General features: G+C 37.9%; 1 protein-coding gene across 1 annotated transcript; it reads left to right on the top strand.

Annotated features, from left to right (window-relative positions):
• The first annotated feature begins 3,532 nt into the window (after window positions 1-3,532).
• Window positions 3,533-19,610, top strand: PSAT1 (phosphoserine aminotransferase 1). Its single transcript, XM_053932294.1, has 9 exons — window positions 3,533-3,726; window positions 5,957-6,017; window positions 6,804-6,873; window positions 7,955-8,160; window positions 9,623-9,795; window positions 10,809-10,978; window positions 14,616-14,744; window positions 17,219-17,356; window positions 17,966-19,610. Exons 1-9 carry the CDS (start codon window positions 3,658-3,660, stop codon window positions 18,069-18,071), a joined length of 1,122 nt encoding a protein of 373 aa, XP_053788269.1. The 5' UTR covers window positions 3,533-3,657; the 3' UTR covers window positions 18,072-19,610.
• The last annotated feature ends 2,800 nt before the right edge of the window (window positions 19,611-22,410 follow it).

Here is a 22,410-nt window from a genome sequence, read left to right as displayed (position 1 = left end):
CTCTTTTCACTTAGTCTTCCCAAGACCTACTCTTCACTGTTCAGGACTTTGATCTCTGAAAAACAAAATAGCCCCAAAACGTCGTTTGAACCACTGAAGTGTAAGGTTTCACCAAAATTTGCTCATCTCACTAGTTTGCTGGACCAGACACCCCAGCTGCCTCCTGAAACGCTTGCCAGGTTGCTATGTAGTCAGCATTATTTGTCTTAAAATAATGACGTCCATTTGTGGTACCAGACAGCTAACTCATGTACACGTGCTTTCCTTGAGTGAGCTGGTTCTTTTCCAGAATAGTTGATCAAGGTTTTGCTGCCCAGCATAACATGAAGTCACAATGAACCTAATAAAAGTTCACTGAAAACTATGAAAAATTATTTACACTTTTTCTTTTAATCTGTCTTGTTTTTTCAGTTATGCATCATAGTAAATATGTAGTAAATATATAGTAATAGCTCTTTTGCTTTTGTGTTAATTATGCAAATCCAGGTTCATCTGCAGAGACTGATTTGTGGCACATGAAGGGTCAAATTCTCTGTCAAATGGTATAAGTTAGGAGCATTCCTGGAAATCACGGTTTTGAAAGCTTATATTGGGTGAACTATGAATATTGGTATGACTCCATGATGGAATGCATGGTCTTTGATGTAATTAAAACATGAAATCATAATAGCTGCTAGTAAAATACTAAAATAGGAGAAATCTTAATCCAATACAAACAAAACTATAATGTGACCTTTACTATTTCTCTTTATTCTTTCTGTCTGCAAAAGCATATGATCCCTTGTCCGCAGCAAAAATTTCACATTTATACATTCTTTCCAATTTTATATATTTCTCATCAATGCACAGCATGAAGAGAGTTTTCTAAAGCTTCTGGGTGACAAGGCTTCTAGTGGAGTTGTCCTCGGATCTTGTGGGAGCTGCTATTTTTGACCCTTCTGGTCAGGATGAGACTTCTGTGAACTGAAAGCTCCAATACCTGGTATTTCCACCAGTGCTCTGAGCTGATAGCAGCACTAACTCTTGCCTTGTTTCTATTTTCGTGTTTTAGCTCTTTGTGCCAGCATTTGAAGTTTTAATTTCCCTTATGGTTTGTGCCACACTAATTAGGATTCAAGACTGATCCTGGCGGGATGTTGAAGCACTTTTTGTAGTAGTGGGCAGGCTTCCTGATCTGAATCCCTAACCTACACTATTTCTGACTGCTTATGCTACCCCTTACTATCTTGGAGACCATTTTCCTAGCCAGACTGGAGTTTTAAGTTGCCTCTCTGGGCCTACACAGGTGCTTTAGATTTAATACTGGAAAAAGCCCATATGAGAAGCCTGTATCTTTTGATCTTATTTCTACTTGAGACACTAGTAAAAATAATTACATTTTTAGTCACATCTGTGTTGTTACTAAGCATTTCAGTAGCGGTTTCCATTTAATTATAACTGAGAAGTAACATAGTTGTTCTGGGTATTGTAGTGTGAGACATACTTTAAAAGTACTTTGGTGTTTTGAATATAATGTATCCAGCCTGTGTTGTCTTTGAAGTTTGCTATTTATTATCCCTTAAAAACTGTGGAGGTTTCTGGTGTCTGAAAGCAATTTTGATAGATTTTTCTGAAGCTGTAGCTCTCATTGAAATGAAAGTTATCTTTGCTTTAACACCAATGTTTCTGTTTACAATTTTTTAAACAAAATAACTTCCTTAAGATGAAACTCTTTCAACTAAATACAAGATCATTTACCAGATGTAAATTCTTTTTGTGGTTCCAGGTATCACCTGGCTTGACAGGAAAAGGAACAAATTCATGTAGTCAGTATTTCTTCAGTGAAATAATTGGTAATGATGTATTTTATAAACATCTCAGAATTCAGAAAATAACAGACATTGATGCTTGCAGTTTTCTCTACAGATGGTTAATATTGATGATTAGCTTGGGGAACACCCATGAGATTAAAATAGGGCCAGAGTTACAGGAAAGACTGGGTAATCTAATGTGTTCAAGAGCTGTGCTTTATACAGCTGCATATGAGAATTGTGAATCAATCTTGCCAAAGATACTTGGAAAATACGGGACTCTGTGATGCCCATCTGTTTTCAATCACACTTCATGGCTTGCTTTGTCAAAATTGGTTTACTGCTACTGCCTTTAAAATAACTTTGAAAACTGACTTGGGCAGAATCAACAATCAGAAAATGGAATGAGCTAAAGTCTCTTTCAGTTACAACAGTTCAGTTGTACTACCTTTGTGTTTTCAATGAACCAAGATACCTTCCATAGATACCTGTGGGAGGAATGTTTAGTATACAGGGATATTAGCCTAGGATTTGGCAAACCTCAAGGCAAGTCCAAGCTACGCTGTCCATTACGTAAAGGTGATAAAGTTTCACAGCTCTCCTGTTTTTACTCTCTTTGATGAAATTCAAATAGCAATTTGCCTGCAACAGACTTTTTGGGGAAACTGCACAACATACAGACACTTGTTGGCTTACAGAAGGCAGGAATCCTCCTCCTCTACAAGGTAAGTATTTCACACAAAATATTAGAAGATCTGTGTACTGTAAACCCATCTCTATCAAGATGAATCACAGACTCACAGAAACGGTCTGGTTGGATACAGTGGGTTATCTCCAGCTTCACAGCTTTATCAGGGATGTACTAGAATACATTGCACAGGATTGTACCTGGGTGGTTCTTAAGTGTCTCCAGCAAGGGAGACTCCACAACCTCTCTGGGCAACGTGTTCAAAATTCACTGTAACTGTGGGTCGTCGCTGCTTTTAAGTTCTTACGCATTCACGCAGACTGCTTTTGGAACAAGCATCCCAGCGCTGCTGCAGCAACCGTGTGGGGGGAAAGCACAGGCAGGAAGTTACAGTATGACGTGCATTCACCGTGTGTGTGTGTGTGTGTGTGTGTGTGTGTGTGTGTGTGTATGTGTGCGCGCGCGTGCGTGTACGTGTTTCTCCGTGGCTGTGTTTCTCAGTGGCTGTGTTTCTCCGTGGCTGTGTTTCTCCGTGGCTGTGTTTCTCAGTGGCTGTGTTTCTCTGTGGCTGTGTTTCTCAGTGGCTGTGTTTCTCAGTGGCTGTGTTTCTCAGTGGCTGTGTTTCTCAGTGGCTGTGTTTCTCAGTGGCTGTGTTTCTCTGTGGCTGTGTTTCTCCGTGGCTGTGTTTCTCTGTGGCTGTGTTTCTCCGTGGCTGTGTTTCTCCGTGGCTGTGTTTCTCAGTGGCTGTGTTTCTCTGTGGCTGTGTTTCTCAGTGGCTGTGTTTCTCTGTGGCTGTGTTTCTCCGTGGCTGTGTTTCTCTGTGGCTGTGTTTCTCAGTGGCTGTGTTTCTCAGTGGCTGTGTTTCTCAGTGGCTGTGTTTCTCTGTGGCTGTGTGTCTGTGTGCCCTCACGCCCATCCAGCGCGGGCGGCTCGTGCGCGCTGCACCCGCCAGGGCTCGCTGCGCTGCCCGCGCGGGGCGCGCCACTGTGGGGACCCCGCGGAGCGCCGCGGCCGCCCGGCCCTCCCCTCACACCGCCCGCCCCTCACACCGCCTCCCCGCGGCAGCGCTGCCAATGGGTGGCCGGGACAGGGGTGGAAAGTGCCGGGCCCCGGCGGCCGCGGGTTTATAGCGGAGGGGTTGGCGGCGCGGCCGCCGCCGGAGGAGCAGGAGTAGGCAGCATGGCAGCGACGGAGGGCGGGCGGCAGGTTGCGAACTTCGGCGCCGGGCCGGCGAAGCTGCCGCGCTCCGTGAGTAGGGGCCGGGCCGGGGCACGGTGGGGCTGGGTGTCCTCGTCCCCCCGCCTCCCCGCGGGGCTCCGGCTGTAGAAGCGAGGGATAGGGAAACTCTAATAAATCGTAATTACAGGAGTTTACCCGCACAGCGCCGAAACCTCTTGTCTTCCCCTCTTCCCCCCTTCTCCGACGAACTGCCCTGATAAGCTCGGATTTTTGCAGATTTTTGCAAAGGAGCTCGAGTGTGGTTCTTCGAATACACTCTAGGATTTTTTTTTTTTTTTTTTTTTTTTTTTTTTTTTTTTTTTTTTTGGTGCTTGATGCACTAGTGGTACCAGCACCTATATCGTTAGTTTTGGGATGGGAAGTAGGACCTAAGCGCACAAAGATAGCTCTGTGGAGTGTGAGATTTGTCAGTTGATAAATAGCATGGTAATTCCCTGAGACGCCTTTTTATAAGAAGTTACAGTGAATGTGGTGTACACTCAACCCTCTGGAAAGTTGCATCAGCAGCCGTGGATTATCCAGTTACATATGGAGAGGGGTGGCTTCTGCCGAACTGTATGTGCCTGACTTTCTGTTTAAGGGCTATCTACTGTGGAATTTTTGTTGTTGTTCTTCTTTTCTTAGTATCCTTCATAGTTTGTGGTATTCATAGTATTCTTCGTTATTTTGTGTTACTTCTTAAAAAAATTCTTTAGATAAACAGATTTGCTGCAGAGCAACTTTCTTGTTTTTATTTGTTTGGGTTTCTTTCCCCTCCCATCTCTTTTCTCGAGGAAATGTCCTTTGTGGGCAAGGTTGCAAAAGAATTTGTTGCAAAGAAATTTGTTCTGTGTCGAGCTCTAGATTCCAAAGGGGCTCTCATAGGCACTGCCTTCACTCCCAGTTCTCTGACAGAGATGGTTAAAAACTGGATTTAAGTTTTGAGGAGTGCAGGTGAGCACAGCTGAGCTTTCTATTATTAATCTGTTTGCCCTCTTGAGAATGCAGTGCTCTTATGTAGACTGCTGTATCACCTTGATGGTTTGTTTCTCTTGATTGTGGGGTGATGCTGCCCATGAAGCACACAGACTCAGTAAAGCAAGAAGATGGAGCAATTAATAGATTATAATGTGTGTCATAGATGTCTGTTGAGGCATGTGCAGATTTTCAGATAAAGAATGTTACTGAAAGAATTGGATTTTATGAAGCAGTTTAACAAGCACTACTCTAACAGTCTGTGTGTTCTCCCTTACTTTATTTGCCTCCTTCTCTGTCATGGATAAGTTTGCTTGTAAAATGTGGTGGTTAGAATTTCACAATCTTTTAGTTGACCTTTTGGTAGCCAGCTGTTACAGTTGACAGGCCATGCAGATACCCGGCCAGCAAGGTAGATTTCTTATTCCTGAAACTGCCTAGAGTGTGCAGTTCCTTGTCAGATGCTAGGGTGCACGTGTGCAGCATTTGTTTGGTTCTAGTGGGGCACCCTCTTCTCCTGCTTCCTTTAGGAGCAGTCAACACTGTTTTGGCTCTCAGACAAGAATTTACCAAAATCAGAAGCTGCAGATCCAGTGGTTAGAATCTCATGCTACTTCGTTCATACTTAGGGGAGAAGGCAAAAAAAAAAAAAAAAAAAAAAAGATGGTTGAAGCACTACTTGGCTGGTGACCTGTTTTTTTGGTTGTCTCAAAATTTTGCTTAATTTCTTTCTTAACTCTCAATAAGATAGAGGCTCATCTTCAAAAGGTGTGGAACTTCATTTTGTGAAACCAGTCATTGTCATGTTGGCTCAATTCAAGATATCCGATTCCCCAAGCTGATCTTTCTGGTTATATTTTCTTCAATACTTTGGTTGTCCTATTTGCACAAGTCAAGTGAAAGGACACAGGATGGAGTGGTGGGAGTGGGTATTTAGGATGCTTGCTTAGAAAGAGTATATGTGCAAACATTAGATGTTCTGTAAAGGTTAAGAGTTCCATTCAACTCCTAGAAATCATTCAGAAATCTGGAAATGTAGCATTTGAAATAATAACTTATAACATGGTCTCCACAACAAGCATATTATTTAAGTTTACTATCTTATGAAAAGTCTTAAGTTTCTAGGTACAGAAAAATTGTATTGATAACTGTAGTTCTGTTAATCTCACTTGACAAGTGTCAACTTATTGCAATATGGGGCAGCTGGCATAGGCATGATGTATCAGAGACTCCAGATAGTGGAAAATTCCCTTAATTTATTTCTGGATTTTTTTTCTTCTGATAGGTATTATTAGAAGCACAGAAAGAATTGGTAGACTACAAAGGACTTGGTATAAGTGTCCTTGGTAAGACTTAAAAAATCTACATTTTTCATTATTTTGTTGTTTAACTGAATTGTTTAATAAGACTTTCTGATCTTTGTATTTTGGCTCCATTTCTAATACCTGTGTGTCTGTACAGATGTGTATGGATACCATATAGATGTATAGCATCCTTCCCATTAGGAAGGCAGTGCTCTCCTGCTGGCTGGCTTTTCAGCCCCAGTTGCACAAAAGACTTATGCATCAAGACAGTGAGCATTTTATTAGTTGCTAAAAGTAGAATATGCAGCTGTCTCCGCACAATTCAGATTAATGTTTAAACTGTACACTTACACATGGAAGACAGCCTATGGATTTTAAAGGAATTACTGTGTAATTGTCCTTAATGTTTAATTAGCTTTACTGTGTGAAGAAGCCTTGCTAAAGGTAAGAGAACAAAACCTGTACTTTTCCTGTACTTTGTTATATACTTATTACAGCATTAGCAGCAGAGAAGGTTCTTGGCATGGGGAAGAATGAAACCTTTCTAGAGAATATTTTTTTTACCCACAAATGTGGTTGTTCCTAGTGGTAATAAGGCCATGTGGGTGCCAAATGTCAATGAACAGTATTTGCCTGTATCTGGACAAGATTGCAGGTATAAGTCTTCCGTGGGTATTTAGGAGTATTTATGTACTTAAACTGGGAATGACAACCTTCAGGCATTTTGGGTCTGTACTGTAAAAGGTTTAAAGTTTAACACAATTTTAAAGCCAAATTCATGTATGACCATCTTGTTTCATATTATTTCTTCTCTCTGTTCCACCTAAGAAATGAGCCATCGGTCTTCAGATTTCACAAAAATTCTAAATACAACTGAAAATCTCATGCGTGAATTGCTGTAAGTGAATTACTTTCTGCTTATTTTTATGTTATGCGTGTGCTAATTGCATCAGTAATGTCTAATGTGGAGACTTTTTCTTGAAAGGACCTCTTTGGTGGTGTTTTTCATGCATAGGTATTGTGTATTGTAGAGTAATAACCTTGAGAAAGACACTGATCTTCTTATGTGTAAGTTTGATGCTTGTATTTTTGAATGTGGCAATGGATTCTTATTAGGTTAAGATGATTTTTATATGTCTAGCTGAGTTTTTTTGAAATTTTGATTTGTGTCGCCTTCATAGAATTAATGAAGGACATGAACTAAAATAAATAAATGCAAACAATAAAAATCAGTTCTCTATGGGGGAGATCTACACATTGTCCTTAAGTTCTATTTTATTAACAAAATCTCTGTGGATCAATGTTAGAATCACCGAGCAAGAGCCCTTTTCCTATTTGTAGAATGACACATTTTAAAAAAACTGAAATAAATATATAATGGATTAGAATTACTGTTCTCATGTACTAATGTTGGCCATTTAACACAAATGCTTGACCCTCAGTCCAACCAGAATCATTGACAAAGGGATTTCAGTGAATAATTTGAATATGTAACTTTTGTGATTGTATGAGACGCTTCTTATTGCACTTGCTTTGCGTGTATACTTTACTGTACTGTTGCACTTTCAAATTTAAGGGTCTCAAAGCTGAGTGCTACTGTAAGCACTTTGGTAACTTCATGACAGAAGAGTCATGAAGCTACCAATACATAAAATTAAAAGTCAGTATTAATTGTCTCTCAAGTCTTTGTGTACACTTACTCAGGAGTGAGTTTGTTTCATGCAGTGTCAGGGTTGGGGAGAAGAAGCTTTTTTCCAGCAAATTTTTATCCCTAAAATTCATAGCAGTTACTCTTAAATATTTAAGCTGTTTCTCAAGACCAGTGCTGAGGTAAGTTAGTGGGACTTGATCTAACCTCTAGGCAAAGAGTCTTCTAAAATGACAGCATTCTTCCTCAGTCACAGTTAAATGCATAATATCAAGATGTATGCATCCTGTGTCACCTGGGAATAACATAAATGGTTATTTCTTTTATGCAGAAATATACCAGACAACTACAAAGTTATTTTCCTTCAAGGAGGTGGATCTGCTCAGTTCAGTGCAGTCCCGCTTAACCTTATTGGTTTAAAGGAGGGAAGACAGGCAGATTATGTCGTTACTGGAGGCTGGTCGGCAAAAGCAGCTAAAGAAGCAGAGAAGTATGCCAAAGTAAATATTGTTCATCCCAAACTAGGAAGCTATACAAGTAAGTTGATGATTGCATCTCTCCCTGTGAATGCTTAGCTTTTTAACTTGCTCTAAAAATGGATCCAATGTAGCTATTGGGCTGTTGAATGTTAACTAGAGTTGACTGCCCAGCACTTGAAAGAATGTTTGCCACGCTCCTCCTTGTTCAGCACTGGGAGATATATTAAATGGCTTAACAGTTTCCACCAGAAAAAAATGCTGAAATGGGGCTGAACAGATGCCAGAAAATAAGTGGCAAGACAAAAGTGTCTATGTAGGGAAATTGTCTGGACTCTCTCAGGTATTTTTAATATTTAACTGAGTTCTTAAGCTATTCACAGGGATATTGAGGGATATAGTGATATATTTTGATTTAATGTACACTCGGTAATAAGATTGCTCTAAAATTCAGAAGCAGGTCTGAGATTTTAACCTTGTTGACCCAGGATATGGGAGACCTGAATTCTGTTACCTGCTTTTAAGGATTCCTAAATCATTCTTTCCCACCAATGTGTCACAGAATATACATAAATAATTCTTGGAGCAGGAATACATGAGATCTAGTTTCTATTCTTGCTGCTTTTGCTTGCTTTTCTTCCCTCTGGTCCAAATTACAACACTTGAACTAAAAAGAGTGGCAACAAGACAAAGAATATCCCCATACAAGTTAGCGTATTAACTGGCAATTAAGGCACTAACTTGGAAAGTAAGTTTATATTCTGTAAGGCACAGGAAGGAATTGAACCTACAGCTTCCCAGTCTGGGGGAGTGTAATTCACCATTTCATAGCTGTAGATAAGAGGAGAGCCAGTAAATAATGATGGAGTCAATGGTACCATCTCCCACCCTTCCCTCCACCTCCTGTCAGGTCCTGGAGGAGAAAAGAAAGGGAGAGCAACAATTTGTTCTATGCCAAACCTGTTCTGTGCTGTCAGGACATGCCTGTATATTGCCTGTTGACAGAGGAGATCTTAGTTTTGTAAATCAGTTGCAAAGCTTAAAATGGGAGAAAGGTGGGTGACCTTGTGTTTGTTCAGCTTGGGCAAGACTTAAATGCCTCTGGGATTGCACAGAAACAGAGTTTTAGAGAACTTTGCCAGTGAGAATTTGGATGTTTCAGTGGTTCCAAAGGCAGCAGGAAGATTCTTGGACTCAGTGTCTGAATTCCTCTGAAATGCTGTTATGAACCCCTAGGACAGTAGTTTGTAGTCTGCTATTGCAAATAGGAGGAAAATAATTTGAAGAATAAGGGGTGAAAATCAAAAGGTTTTGCAAACTTAATGATGGCTCACCCGAGAATTTTCAGAATGCACTGGTGTATTGGCTTTGTAGATACATTATCTTCCTGATAACAACATGATTAATAGTCTATATGGCAAAATTATTCTTGGTTTGCGCTTAAGTTTCATGTTCAGGTAAAACTGCATGCCAAGAAAATTACTTGTCTCCAGTGACCTCTGGGTTTCTTTTTTGGCTCTTAGGCATTCCTGACCCAAGCACTTGGAATCTTAATCCGGATGCATCTTATGTGTATTACTGTGCTAATGAAACTGTTCATGGTGTGGAGTTTGACTTTGTACCTGATGTCAAAGGAGCAGTCTTGGTTTGTGATATGTCGTCAAACTTCCTGTCCAAACCTGTGGATGTTTCCAAGGTAAACAATTGGACACAGTGAACCGCACAAAGCATTTTCAAAATTTAATGCATATAGTGAAGCACTTTGAAATGTCTGGATAGCTAGAGATGTTGAGCAGTGAAATTAAGAAAGTTGTGTTTTGTTAATTGAATATCTGATGATAGATAGAAGTGTTGAAATTTCAGGTTTGCGATTTCAATGTCTCTTTTCCTTTTTCTTGTACAAACATACTGAACTATGCTGAAATTGTTCGTGTTAATAGCTGCCCAAGATTATTATTGTCTGGTCTTCACTGATTAAGAAAATACCTGCTAAGAGAAAATAACAGATAAATGTCTTCTAAATAATATTTAGTCTGTAGATAGTGTACGGCTACAGCAGAGTACTGTTAATAAGTTTTTTTAATCCTGCCTCTTACATGAAAAATCTGTAATCTCTTTTAAGCTCCTAAAGCTTCCTCTGCCTCACGATTATGGTGTCTGTTTCACAGATAGTACAAAGGCAGAACATAGGCAGTTACTATGTTTGTAAAGTATACTGTGAAAAGAAGTGTTACTGACTAGTGAAATAGTGTGTGTCACCTTTCTTACCTGTGTGTAGCAAAATGGAGTAGTTGTTAATGCATTCAACTTCGCCTTTCCTATCTGCCTCTTTTTACAGGTGGATTTTATGATGATTGTTCTGAAATGCTAGATGAGTTGAAAATACTGTGAATTGTGTAGGAATTTGTTTTTAGTAAAATTGCCTGGAGTAGTGTGAAATTGCAACAGGCTGTCTTGAGAATTTTTTGCAGCTATTAAATATACATTTAGCAAACTTGTAAAATTTGTTGTGATTATCTTCTTCAGCTAAGTAGCCGTAGGTGCACTTTGAAATCAGAACTTCTGCTAACTCTTCTTTTAACCTACAACTTGCTAATTTTCAACACATTCTCTGTTCTGTTCAGCTGATTAGTATGCCTGGGATATTACTCAGTAATAAGATCTACAAGTGAATGCATGTACCAAGTTCTTTTCTTCTTCCTTTTAAAGTTTGGTGTGATTTTTGCTGGTGCTCAGAAGAATGTTGGCTGTGCTGGAGTTACTGTTGTAATAGTACGTGAGGACTTGCTGGGATTTGCAGTGAAGGAATGCCCTGTTGTACTGGATTACAAAACACAGGCAGCAAATAGCTCATTGTATAACACTCCACCATGCTACAGGTAACTCACCCTGCTATGTGATATCCCTTACTCAGAAAGCTGCCGCACTGCCATCTGCTGCTCTTATCTAGAAAAGCTTCCAAAGTTGTGTATTTGCCCTCAAGCCACTGACACCTTGGAGTGTTTCACGTGATTCCTGTGAGAACATGGGAAGTGTTCCAGCCGTGTGACTAGTAGGCATTGCATTGCCTGGTGTGACTCACCCATAGAGGATGTAGCCTTTTTCAGAGTAAATATTACATGTCATAGCTCCATTGTAGAAGTTTCAGGATGCAGTTCTGATTTACATGAGCACAGCTCTAGTCAATTCAGTGGTGATGCTTCTCTTACTGTAAGGATGTAATCTGGCACTAAGACTTGCTTCTTGAGTTTAAATACTAAGTTTAATTTCTTCCTGACGTTGTTCTCAGCATTTGAACCTCCAGATCCTCACTGACTTTCTTTATTAGAAAATGGTAAATAATATTGTGATTAAAGTTTTAAATAATATATTACAAGAATATGTATTCTTTTAATCTTTAAAAATATTTATTGTTCTTTCTACATCTTTCACTACTGTTGGTTTTGAAATGAAACTGTAGAAGAATTTTTTAAAAGGCATTTTAGTAGTTGCTTTGCTTTTACTCTCTTACAGAGTTTTGCATAATTCTTTGACTGCCACAGTGTTTGGAATCCAAAGATAAAATTGATCTAGCTTTATAAACATTGCTAGCAATCAAAATCATAACATTGCCATGTTCCTGATGATTTTATTATGCAAGAAGCAGATCAGACTACAGCTTACTTTTTAAAAATTGCTATCTTGTAGCTTCTGATAATTAGTGAAATGGTGCTTTACCACTAGCATATTTAGCTGTTGAGCTAGTAGTATCTACTCATTCTTATCCTGAAGAATTTTTATACCAGCATCCACTGAAATGATTATTAATAAAAAAAAAAATCTTCAATCTAGTTATCATTTCTTCTGAGAAGCTTTTAAAATTACTTTGAAAAATAAAGATTTCCTTTTCAGAATAATTTCATAATGGAATTTTATACTGATATTTAGTCTCAACTCCTATAGCTTGTTTGTATGTTCCAGGATTGCAAAGTTAGGTTGCCTAATGATCTCCAACACACATTAAATGAACTGTACAGGCCCAAAGTTCAGTGATTTAGTATAAACCCTATAACTTAATTCCATCATTACAATTAGTATCACTTCAAATTTTACTGAATTTAAGTATCTCTGAATCTGCTGATTGTCACTGCAGTGTACTATTGCCATGACATAGGAGCAGCTATCTTTGTCAACAAAACAGTAAATCTTATGAACATTGGTTTATGCTGCATTTTACAGTGCAGAACTTGTTCCCCCAAGTTGTGTGCATACTGTACAGTATGTAGTGCTGTAATTACACATTCTTACTGGCAGCCTGTCTGCCCTGTTGGCTGGGTACACCCAGTAAGAATTAGCTATTCAATGTTTCCAGATTTTGGTCTGCTCAATGTAGCTTTGTAATATAGGCAGGATGTATGTCTTTTCCAGTGCTTGATGAAACCTCTGTTTGATGATCGATTATTTGCCTGACTGCCAAGTCACACATACTGTTTTTGGACACTGTGTACTTGAATATGCCAGGTTTTAAATCCAGCCATTCATGTTTTCCAAGTACAAAGCTATTTCCATTTGAAAAACTGAAGTTCTACTTAATCTCAGTACTTGGACACAGTCTTGTTCCTCTGATTTGAAAAGCAAAACAAATCAAATTCTGCAGCCTTATTTTAGCCATTGCAAAGAACTTCTGAAAAGAAAGTGCTGCTTTAGCTGTTACTCAGTATCTGACAGTAGCCTTAACAGAGTAGTGGGTGGTTAAGGGAACTGAAAATAAAGTTGAACTAACAGTTTCTCCTTTCTCATCACTGTCTTGCCAGATTTCATTTCATGCTACAGACTCACGTTGGAGTATGCTCCAGAATCCAGAATGTAACAGACTGAAATGTTGGCAGGATGCACATCTGGTTGGCTTGGCCCTAACTGCCTGTTGAAGTTTAACGAACTGGCAAAGCTTCTTAGTTCTCTTTTTCTCTGCTCTTTTCCTTGCACTTGTTAATGGTTTGCTGGCAAACAGGCAGGAATTATTAAGTAAAATTGCAAAAACTACTTCAGTAAGATGTTAAATTAAATTAAGGTGATGCTAATGGCTTTAACCTCATGGCACTACATAGTTGACTCTTTGACCCTAATCTGTTTAGCCAAAATTAACAATGAATTTGCTATAAAAAAATCTCATTTGCAAGCTCTGAAATGCATTTTACACTTAAAATTGTTCCAGAAACATTATTTTGATTGACGTAAAAGAAGGATAAAAAGTTTCAGCTGTCTGGGTTTTTGTGAATGACTCTAAGGCTGACTTCTAAGAGTACACGTGTCCAAAAAGTTTTGCTTAAGGAAGTGAGGGCAAGATGTGAATGTGGCCCTGTATATTTGCCAAGGGTATAGTCTATACTTCACTTAAATAATTTACACTGGAGTAGTTGATAGTGTGCTGTCATAAATGTGGCAAGATTGTGCTCTCAGAGCAGTAAGGTACTTCCTATAAATGGCAGTCTGTAACCTTGGTTATTCTGCAGCCTTTTGGAAGTGTTCAAGGATTTGGTACTGGCATCCCTTTAGAAATAAAAAGCAGCAAAATTTAAAACAGCCTCCTACTAGATATGTGTTAGGGGAAACTTGTATGGTAATGTTCTCTGAGCACTCCCTTGGAATCAATAATGAAGGGATTCATAAGAATGAACTTGTTATATATAGGCCATAAAAACTTGTGAGCAGGTTTTTATGTAAATTGTTGTAGTCGTGGGAAATGTCTGAACTTGAACAAGCTGAGTTTTGTAGCAAAAGCACAAAGGCAAAAGGCGTCAAGGATTTTTTTATGTTGCGCTTAGTGACTAGCATTGAAATTCTTGGTCTCAAGCCATGTGATGCCAGTAGGCTTCCAGATCTCTACTAAGAACTTGACTGGTAACAGTCAAGTGTGATGCATCATAATTTGTTTCACCAAACTTCACTATTCATGTGAGCAAAAGGTCTTTGTAGACAGAAATGGGATTAGAGTTCTTATTTTTAACATTTGTGAAAATATGGTTACATTTCTGGCATATTAATGTACATGTATTCGAGATTTACTCCTGTATTTTTCAGGAGCACAGCTAGAGCAGCTGCACAGAGCAAATGCTATTAGCATTTTGCTAAATCTGGCTCCTTGTAGGCAGCTGTGTAGTCCTTCTAGGCAGGACCTGACAGGCAGTTGTGTAGGCAATGAATTAGCAGTGCATGCAGCATGTCTGGGGATGTCTTTGGGAGCCCTGCTGGGCTGCAGGAAGCCTGCAGGACATGTCCTTCTGTGGTACAAAGGATTAAAATGGGTCCAACAGATATGTGTGGCATTTCAGGATATTTCATCCTGTGTCCAGAAAACATTGTCTGTTTAGAGTTGTCATAACTTGTAAAATAGTCTAGATTTTGATTTGTTAATCTTAAGTGCCCTTAAATCAAACATGGCATTTTGTTACTGAAACATTTTGTGAACTATTAGGCAAGACTTTTTTTTTTTCCTGTTTGAATAATTTCACTGAAAAATGTTCTTTCCCTTGGCAGTATTTATATCATGGGATTGGTACTGGAATGGATAAAGAATAATGGTGGAGCTGCAGCTATGGATAAACTCAGTTTAATCAAGTCACGGATGATCTATGATATTATAGACAAATCTAATGGATTTTATGTGTAAGTTGCTATGCTTTTCCCCTTTGCTTCAATATTTGCTACATAACCAAATATTCATAACTTTCGAGAGTTTAATTCTATTTTTGAAGTCACCTTTTTTGAGGACTCCTAGAGATACTATTTGTGCAAACATTCTTCTGGTAACTATCCACGGATAAGTCTCATTCCAGAAAGAAGTTATTTCTATTTCAACTTATCATGTATAGATCAGTAGTGAACCCTACTAAAAACAAATTCTAAATTTAATAAAACAGGAGTGTGGGAGAAGAGTATACAAAGAACAGATATGCAGATTCTGGTTTGTATGTTTACGGACACTCTTGGTAACACATAGGCCAAAACAGAGAAAATTGCCTGTAAGAAATGGTAGAGACCCCTTTGCATTGTATTTTGCCTAACACCTTCCAGGAGTCAAAGACTCTGCTTTTTCTCTGTCAAACAGAGCATTTTTATTAGCAAATTATGCTAAGTTCTGAAACACTTCCTGAAATAAAATAGAAAAATCAGTCCTCAAAATGGAATACATTTTCTTTATGTACTTTATGCACAGTTGAATTTCTTCAGTTATTTTTGCTGGCTTTCTAAAGCAGATTTAACTCTCTTGACTTTTACATAGAGTTGCAAGGTATTTTGAGCTCACAAAATAATGTAATATTTGATGTATATAATTTTAATATTTGCCAAGCTCAGACTACTAATTGACCATGCAACTGCAAAATATTTTCTTTCACCTTCAGTGTAAAAGCAACAGTGTGGGGACCTAATTTACTTTCAAGTCCAAGTTAGGATAGAGCAAATTAAATTTGGATTTTAAATGAAAGCTGTCTGTAGTCATAATTGTCAGGGATAAAGTTTCATCATAATATTTAATACATTCTTCTTATCCATTTAGTTAATGAAAACAGCTTTGCCTTTAGCATCACCATGATCAGGATTGTGATTCTACTCCAGGGAAATCCTGGGGGTTTTTCATAAACGTCAGAAAGCAAATGAAGCCTTGGAAAAAACATTTTGTGACAAACAGAAATCTATATCTGGCAAGTTGGTCTGTAAGGCAATGAGTGGGAAATGCAAAATGGATAGTAAATAGTCAGCTGGGAAAGCAGAACAAGCTTCTAAGTGAGCTATATGCAACTTCCTAAGCAATATAGTTAAGACTGTGAATTTTAAATTGTATCTATAACTAAAAGGAAGACTTAATTTGAAGCTGCCTTCCCAGCTGTAACATGGCAGTTAATCTGTGGCACACTTCCCTGAGTAAGCCATGTGACAAGCCATTTAGCAAATGGAGCCTTTCTTCCATGAAGTGCTCTTTGCCATTTGTAGTTTGTTTTTCAATGTCTATGCACTGAGTTACATCAGGTTGCCTAGTAGCAACAGGATATTCTAAAAACTAAAGCATGGCTGCAGTAATTCAGATTTGGGAGTGCTTAGAAGCATAGGCCTTTTTGAACATTATTTTCCTAGTTGAACCTGCAGTAGAAGATTTGCACAGGCAGGTGTTATGATGGATCTTTTTTCTTTTCATCATGAAGACATCTGGACAAAGGAACAAGAGAGGAAATAAAAAGAATGAAACGCTTATTCTTTTCCAAATAGCATAATAATAGGTATGAAATCCACATGCAGTTTATGAAAACTCATTTATATTGAATGCCTGCAAGAATCTACATCACAGCCTTAGAAAAAAATAAATATGAAGGCTTCAGATCTCCTTTATAAGTAGAAACACTAAAAAACATATTTAAATATTCTCTTCTTCCCCCGTAATTTCTTAGCTTCACAAAATATTTGAAGAGAAATTACACATATCCACTTAGATTAAATGGGATTTTAAGAAATTAAGGAGTTGTGATGCAATTTATGTAATGTTGTGGCCATGTATGCAGTGCAAGATTTGTTCTAGAGATACCTCTTCTCTACTTCATGATTCTGAGAAATGCTAATTTAGAAGATGGACTGAAATCACTAACAGATGTTTCTAATGTCTATGAAAATTTACTTATGCTGTGTTCTTATACTTCCTTTAGTTCTGTTTAGCTGAGTGTGATTCTGGTAGCACTTTTGACTAGTTGAGAAGTGTCAATCTTTGAAGAGGAAGAGAAGAAACTGCTTTAGACTTAGTCAAAATTCCCTGTAATTACCTTACCTATCCAAAGTAACTTTATTTATTTTTCTTTCTTTCTTTTTTTTTTTTTTTAATTTAATTTGGTCTGTATACAAGCCTCGTGTCCGTTTCTCTGGCACAATTCTGAGTATGTCAGGAAGGGTTAATAAGCCATCTACTTTACCACTTCCATTATTGGTTAAAAAAGGAAGGTTGCTTTCTTTCACAGAAAATAATGACAGTTTTGATTATGAAGGATTGATTTTGGTTCCAAACAGGTGTGATTATTAATTTCTCAAACTGCATCTAGCTGAAATACAAATTTAGCACAAAGTGGGTTAAGCATTACATTCTGCAACCTCTCTAGATGTCCAGTGGAGAGAAAGAACCGAAGCAGAATGAATGTACCTTTCCGCATTGGCAGTGTCAAGGGCGATGAAGCCCTGGAAAAGAAATTTCTTGAGAAGGCTGTGGAACTTAACATGATATCTCTGAAAGGACATCGGTAAGTATTAGTCAAGTGAATCTCTGTCCTGTGCAGAATAAACTATTACTACAGTGGTACAGCATCAGGCATTGCACATTGACTTACCAGCCTTTCTCGCGCATAAGCTGTTTCTCATACTGGTTTGGCAACACTTGAGGATAGTGGTCTAGAGATTGTAATCAGAGATTGCTGGTGGCTCAGCTACTGCTTAGGTGAAGAGGTGGGCTTCAGAGAGCTTTATCCTTAATTCTGCTTTCTTCTGCAAATCTGTCTCTGTGCATATGCCAGATATCTTTTGAGGTCAGATTGTATCAGTGTATAAAATCTCTCAGATGACTTGTCTACCTGGTTGCAAGAGTTCTTTCCCATGTTCAGTAGTGTTTGTGGGATTAGTTTTTTGATGTCATTGGGCTACAGCTTTGGAGCTGTAACAACTAATAAATACTAAGCTTCTGCAGATTGCAAGCCTGCCTTGAAGAATTAAATATTGCTTCCCATGCACATAAATGTGAATTTTATAATTTTAGGGTAGGAATAGATTTAGATGTCTGTGACTACTACTAGTGTCTTTATTTAGAATATACAAAACTTTTCTGGTTCTTTTTTTTTCTCCTATTTTCAATTCAGGTCTGTGGGAGGAATCCGTGCCTCTTTATATAATGCAGTGACTGTAGAAGATGTTCAGAAGCTTGCAACATTCATGAGAAGCTTCATGCAGATGCATCAGTCATAAATGCCTACGGGTTAGAGCCATCCTGCACATCTACGAAATAAAAGCTAGAGGGTTTTAACATTACTGTGGTACTACACAGCTGTAGTGCACAAGTTTTATTTTCTTTTAGTTCCTGTAGCAATTTTAATTAACTGAATGGAATAGAGGCCCAGTCTTGCAGTGATGTGGCAACTTTGGCTTTGCTGAAGGTGACGATCCCCAGACTGATTGTGATCGATTGGTAAATTTGAAAATGTGTGGTTAAAACATGAATAACATTGTAAGATGCTGTGGATCTGAGTCTGTTTCTCATTTCTAGTTACAAGTGACTTCAGCAATGCCTTCTTTTTAGTAAAATTCAGGAAGCAAAATTTGACATAAGCTCTCTGTAATGCTTTACAAATACTCTCTGAGCACATAATGAAGGTAAACTGACGTGGTCTCTGGGGAAATCTAGTTGATTTATGGGGTATATTCCAACAGTGTACCACCAGTAGTATTTAGAAGTTAACACCAGCGTTCCTAACTTGAGAATATGGCCTTCGGGCTACTGCTCCAGTGCTAAAAGTACTGTCATAACCATTGCAAGTCTGCAGGACTGGGCCTTTCTCCCTATTAACATTTATTAGTTTAAAGCTAAGATTCATGAGTCTGATTAAATAAATTTCTAAGATGTATTTTATTTCTCTATGCATTTTGTATATTAAAATCCTAGGTTATTAATGTTACATTCTTATTTTGGAGCATGCATATTTGCTGCTGCAAAAAATTTGCTTTTCATTTGTTAACCTGGTGCCAGACTGAATTGCTGTATTCCACTCAATGAGCCTGTGACTTTGTCTGTGCTGACTTTGAGCCCAAAGTGCAGCAGACTTCTTTGTCTGGTTGTTACTTAAGTGTTTTCCCTCTCTACTTGCTCCATTATTTGTTCTACCTTTTCATTCTTTCAGTTGTGTAGCCTTTTATATGTGGAACTTTGTCCAGCTGGAGTAAATAATAGTCTTCTCTGCCTTTTCCTGACACTGCAGTGTACTTTTGGTTCCACTTTTTCACTTGGTCCTTCTAGCTTATTGCACACTTTGATACTCTGGGCTAGAGAGGTCACTGTGGTTATGCAAAGATCTTCAGAGGCTCTCTTGTTGTGGAACCCTTGAGTTACTTTTTTTCTCAGCTTGTGACTTTACTGCCAATGCCCATATATTGACCTTAATCTCCTATTTTAACTTGTGTAGAAGCTATCTGCTACTGTCAAAGTGTTTAGCATTACTACAGCTGGCTTCAGACTAAACTCTTTGACACACAATGGGGATTTCTTTTTTTTTTTTTTTAATTTTTGTGTAACGTCAGTACAGTGGTAACAATTTATTAATGATAATGATGCACTATCCTTTTGTTGATGGAACCTCAGAGCAAGTCAGTGGAATGTGCTGGGGTTGAGTTACATTCCTATCTGAAAAGTTGTAATTTTAAGACTATTATTTGGAGATTTCTGTCAACTTAGTGTTATTCAAGTAAATTATGTGAAAAAAATAAAATCGAATCATGTCATGATGTGAAGTACCATTGTGTTTGAAACTTTTTGATTTTTGTCATTTTCAGGATGAAAATCAAGACTAATATGTGTTAGAATTTTAAATTCTGGTATACTCCTTTTCCCTAAAAAGCAAGTTTCTCTCACATATGTTTTATTTCTTTGCAAGAAGAGTCTTTCCTATAAGAGCCATGGAAACAAAAGTATTATTATGAATGATTAAAGAACCCTTTTTGCCCTGCCAATTACGAATATTTAATTTCAATTCCATATTAAGCTTTTTAACTTCATAAATTTCTTTTTCTGAGTTTTTTGTACTTGCTTTCAACTGTAGCTCTGGTTTATCTCTTTCCAAAAAACAATAATAGCCTTGCATTCCTCTTAGCAAGCATGCTTTTATATGTGTTTACAAAAACGCTTGTGCTGATTTGTGCAACTGATTCACGAGTCTGACGAGGAACCTCTTGCTGCTTCTGAATTGTGCCTAGCATCTTGTTAATTTTTTAAACCCAAAGATCAAGGCAAATTAAAGCAAAAATAATGTAGAAATAAAATACAGAGTGAAGGCTGCATTAAGCAGACAATGGTAGACTGAATATCAAGTGAGGAGTATACAGGAGTACTGGGAATACAGAAGCATGTCCTGAATGAATAATTTACTTGAGGTTTGTTTCAGACTAATCCATAAAGCAATTTTAGCCTTCCAAGCTGTTTGTCTGTATTTGGGGTTTTGAGCCCTTATGGACAGCTAAATCCTGATTCTCCCACATCAGATTGGTAGGAGGAATTTCAGCAACCTGTTGCTGAGATTCCTGGTCTTTTTTTCTCATCAGCACTTACAAACAGGGTTAGTAATTTCAGTGCTAAGAAGTAGGCCTTTTTTCGTGTAACATGAATACTCTGGTGATATTAAAAGGTGTTAAAAATAAAGAAAATACTGATCTCACCTGAGTTAGCCCATATGGAGAGGTAATCATAAGACAAGCTCTTTTCAATGAACAATTATTTGAATTCCTTTTCTAGCAAATCATCTCTATCTCCTAGCTCTTGTGTTTGATATTACAAAAGCACGTTCTAGCATTCTCCTTTGTAGTAAAAAAGTCTCTGATCACTGTCTTTCCCTGACCTGGCCTAAAAAGAGAAAGCTGCAGGCTCCCTCTGTATCTGCTGTGTTCAGTGAGGGATGCTTTAGCCCAGGTGTCAACTGTCCTTCAGAAAGGTACCATGTCTCAGAGATTCCTGTCAGTTGTCTATGATAAAAACTTCCTATGGTAGTTAATATCTGTAAGCCAAGCAAGAATTAAATAAGAATTGGAAGTCTGGACTGCCACATCCTTATTTAACTAGTAATTCTAGTGGAGAGAAATGATTCATAGAGGCAACAGTGTGAGGAGTCCTGCTCTTCTGTAAGCTGATGCTCTATATTTTCCTGTTTTCCTGTTTCTGTTTAAATTAATCCCATTTTTTTTCTTTTCAACTTGTAACTTAATTTTTTCAATACACCCAGGGATGTTTGGATGTAAAAAGCTTAAGTCCATTCCTGACATTCAAGTAAGTGTTTGGAATGAAACAGGAATAAAAGACATCATATACTGATGTATTAGTAGTTGCAAAGGTATGCTGAAAGTGTTACTAGGTCTGGTACTATATTGGTATATGTTTAATTTTCACTGTATTTCATTCTCTGGGTAGAAAATAAAATGAGGATGATCCTTTTTGTACTTAATAATGATATACCTAATTAAAAAGTGAAATGTTGAAAGTTTTTACATTAAATCAGTCCATTTAATTAGAAAGAAGATTCCCCATTCCAGTCAGCCATTGGACTCTTGATAATTTATAACCATCATTCATGACTATCTGTGATAAATAACACCCTTTTAGGCAAAAGAAACTAAGAAGTTATAATTACTGATGGATTACTGAATGGTTGGAGGACAGTGATCAAAGAGATGCAAGGATAGATTTAGATTTAGATACTTTTTCCTAAGTAGCTGAAGATTAAATGTGTATTTGATGTAAAGAAACCAAAAGCTGTGCATTTTCTGAAATCTGAGAAAATTGGAATTATATCTCCTACCTTTACACTATGCATAAAAAGAAAAAATAGTATATTTTGGTAAATGGATTAATTACAAAAGAGATGTAAAGAAATCATGTGAGAAAGTAGAAATTTGCTAAATTATTATAAGAGAAATTGCCATTAAATGGCTTAGAATTTTTAATGTAACAAAGCAATCTGGGTATGATTCTATATTGTAGTTCCATGATGTAATCTGAAGAGATTTGAGATATGTATTGCTAAAACTAGGGATGGTAGTAATAAACTCTCTACTGTAAAACTTAGTAAATATTCTGTCCCAGGCAGGCAGTAATCTTTGGAATTGAAACAACTGTGTGGGAATTTCAAACTCTGGTACTTTTGAAGCTTGGCAAACCAGACCTAAAGAATTATAAAAGTTGGAAAACTTCTGAGCTGGTAGGGCCCTGCCATAAGCTTTTCTTTCTTTCCAGGGCAGCCCCAATCATGCTGCTTTTGGGCACATTTTTATTGTGAAGAGACACCTTTGTCCTTAGCGTTAGACATGTTCATGCTTGACTCAGTTGTGATTGTGCTTTGCTTGATGTCACAATAATGAGTTATATTGTCAGCTCTAGTCTCTCAGTACTGAAATAGAAGGTTTTGTCTGTGGAGGTATTTCACTAAGCCACCTAAACTGTACCTCTTCCTGTTTGATACATCATGGAAGCTTGCCTTCAGTTTCCTAAACCTATCTGGTGATGTGAAGTCATTTGGTGCAAGACAGGACATTGCTCTGGTGCTGTGAA

This window comes from Vidua chalybeata, chromosome Z (assembly GCF_026979565.1).
Source record: "Vidua chalybeata isolate OUT-0048 chromosome Z, bVidCha1 merged haplotype, whole genome shotgun sequence".
Taxonomy (NCBI): domain Eukaryota; kingdom Metazoa; phylum Chordata; class Aves; order Passeriformes; family Viduidae; genus Vidua; species Vidua chalybeata.
Note: the sequence above shows the minus strand (reverse complement) of the source record. Positions and strands in the feature narration are given on the sequence as shown.

Bases quoted from the DNA above. Each gene is read 5' to 3' on its own strand.
- PSAT1 (XM_053932294.1), top strand. From the start codon at position 3,658: ATGGCAGCGACGGAGGGCGGGCGGCAGGTTGCGAACTTCGGCGCCGGG. The intron at 9,796-10,808 runs GTAAACAATTGG...TTCCTTTTAAAG, and splicing joins AACCTGTGGATGTTTCCAAG to TTTGGTGTGATTTTTGCTGG. The intron at 17,357-17,965 runs GTAAGTATTAGT...TTTTCAATTCAG, and splicing joins ATATCTCTGAAAGGACATCG to GTCTGTGGGAGGAATCCGTG.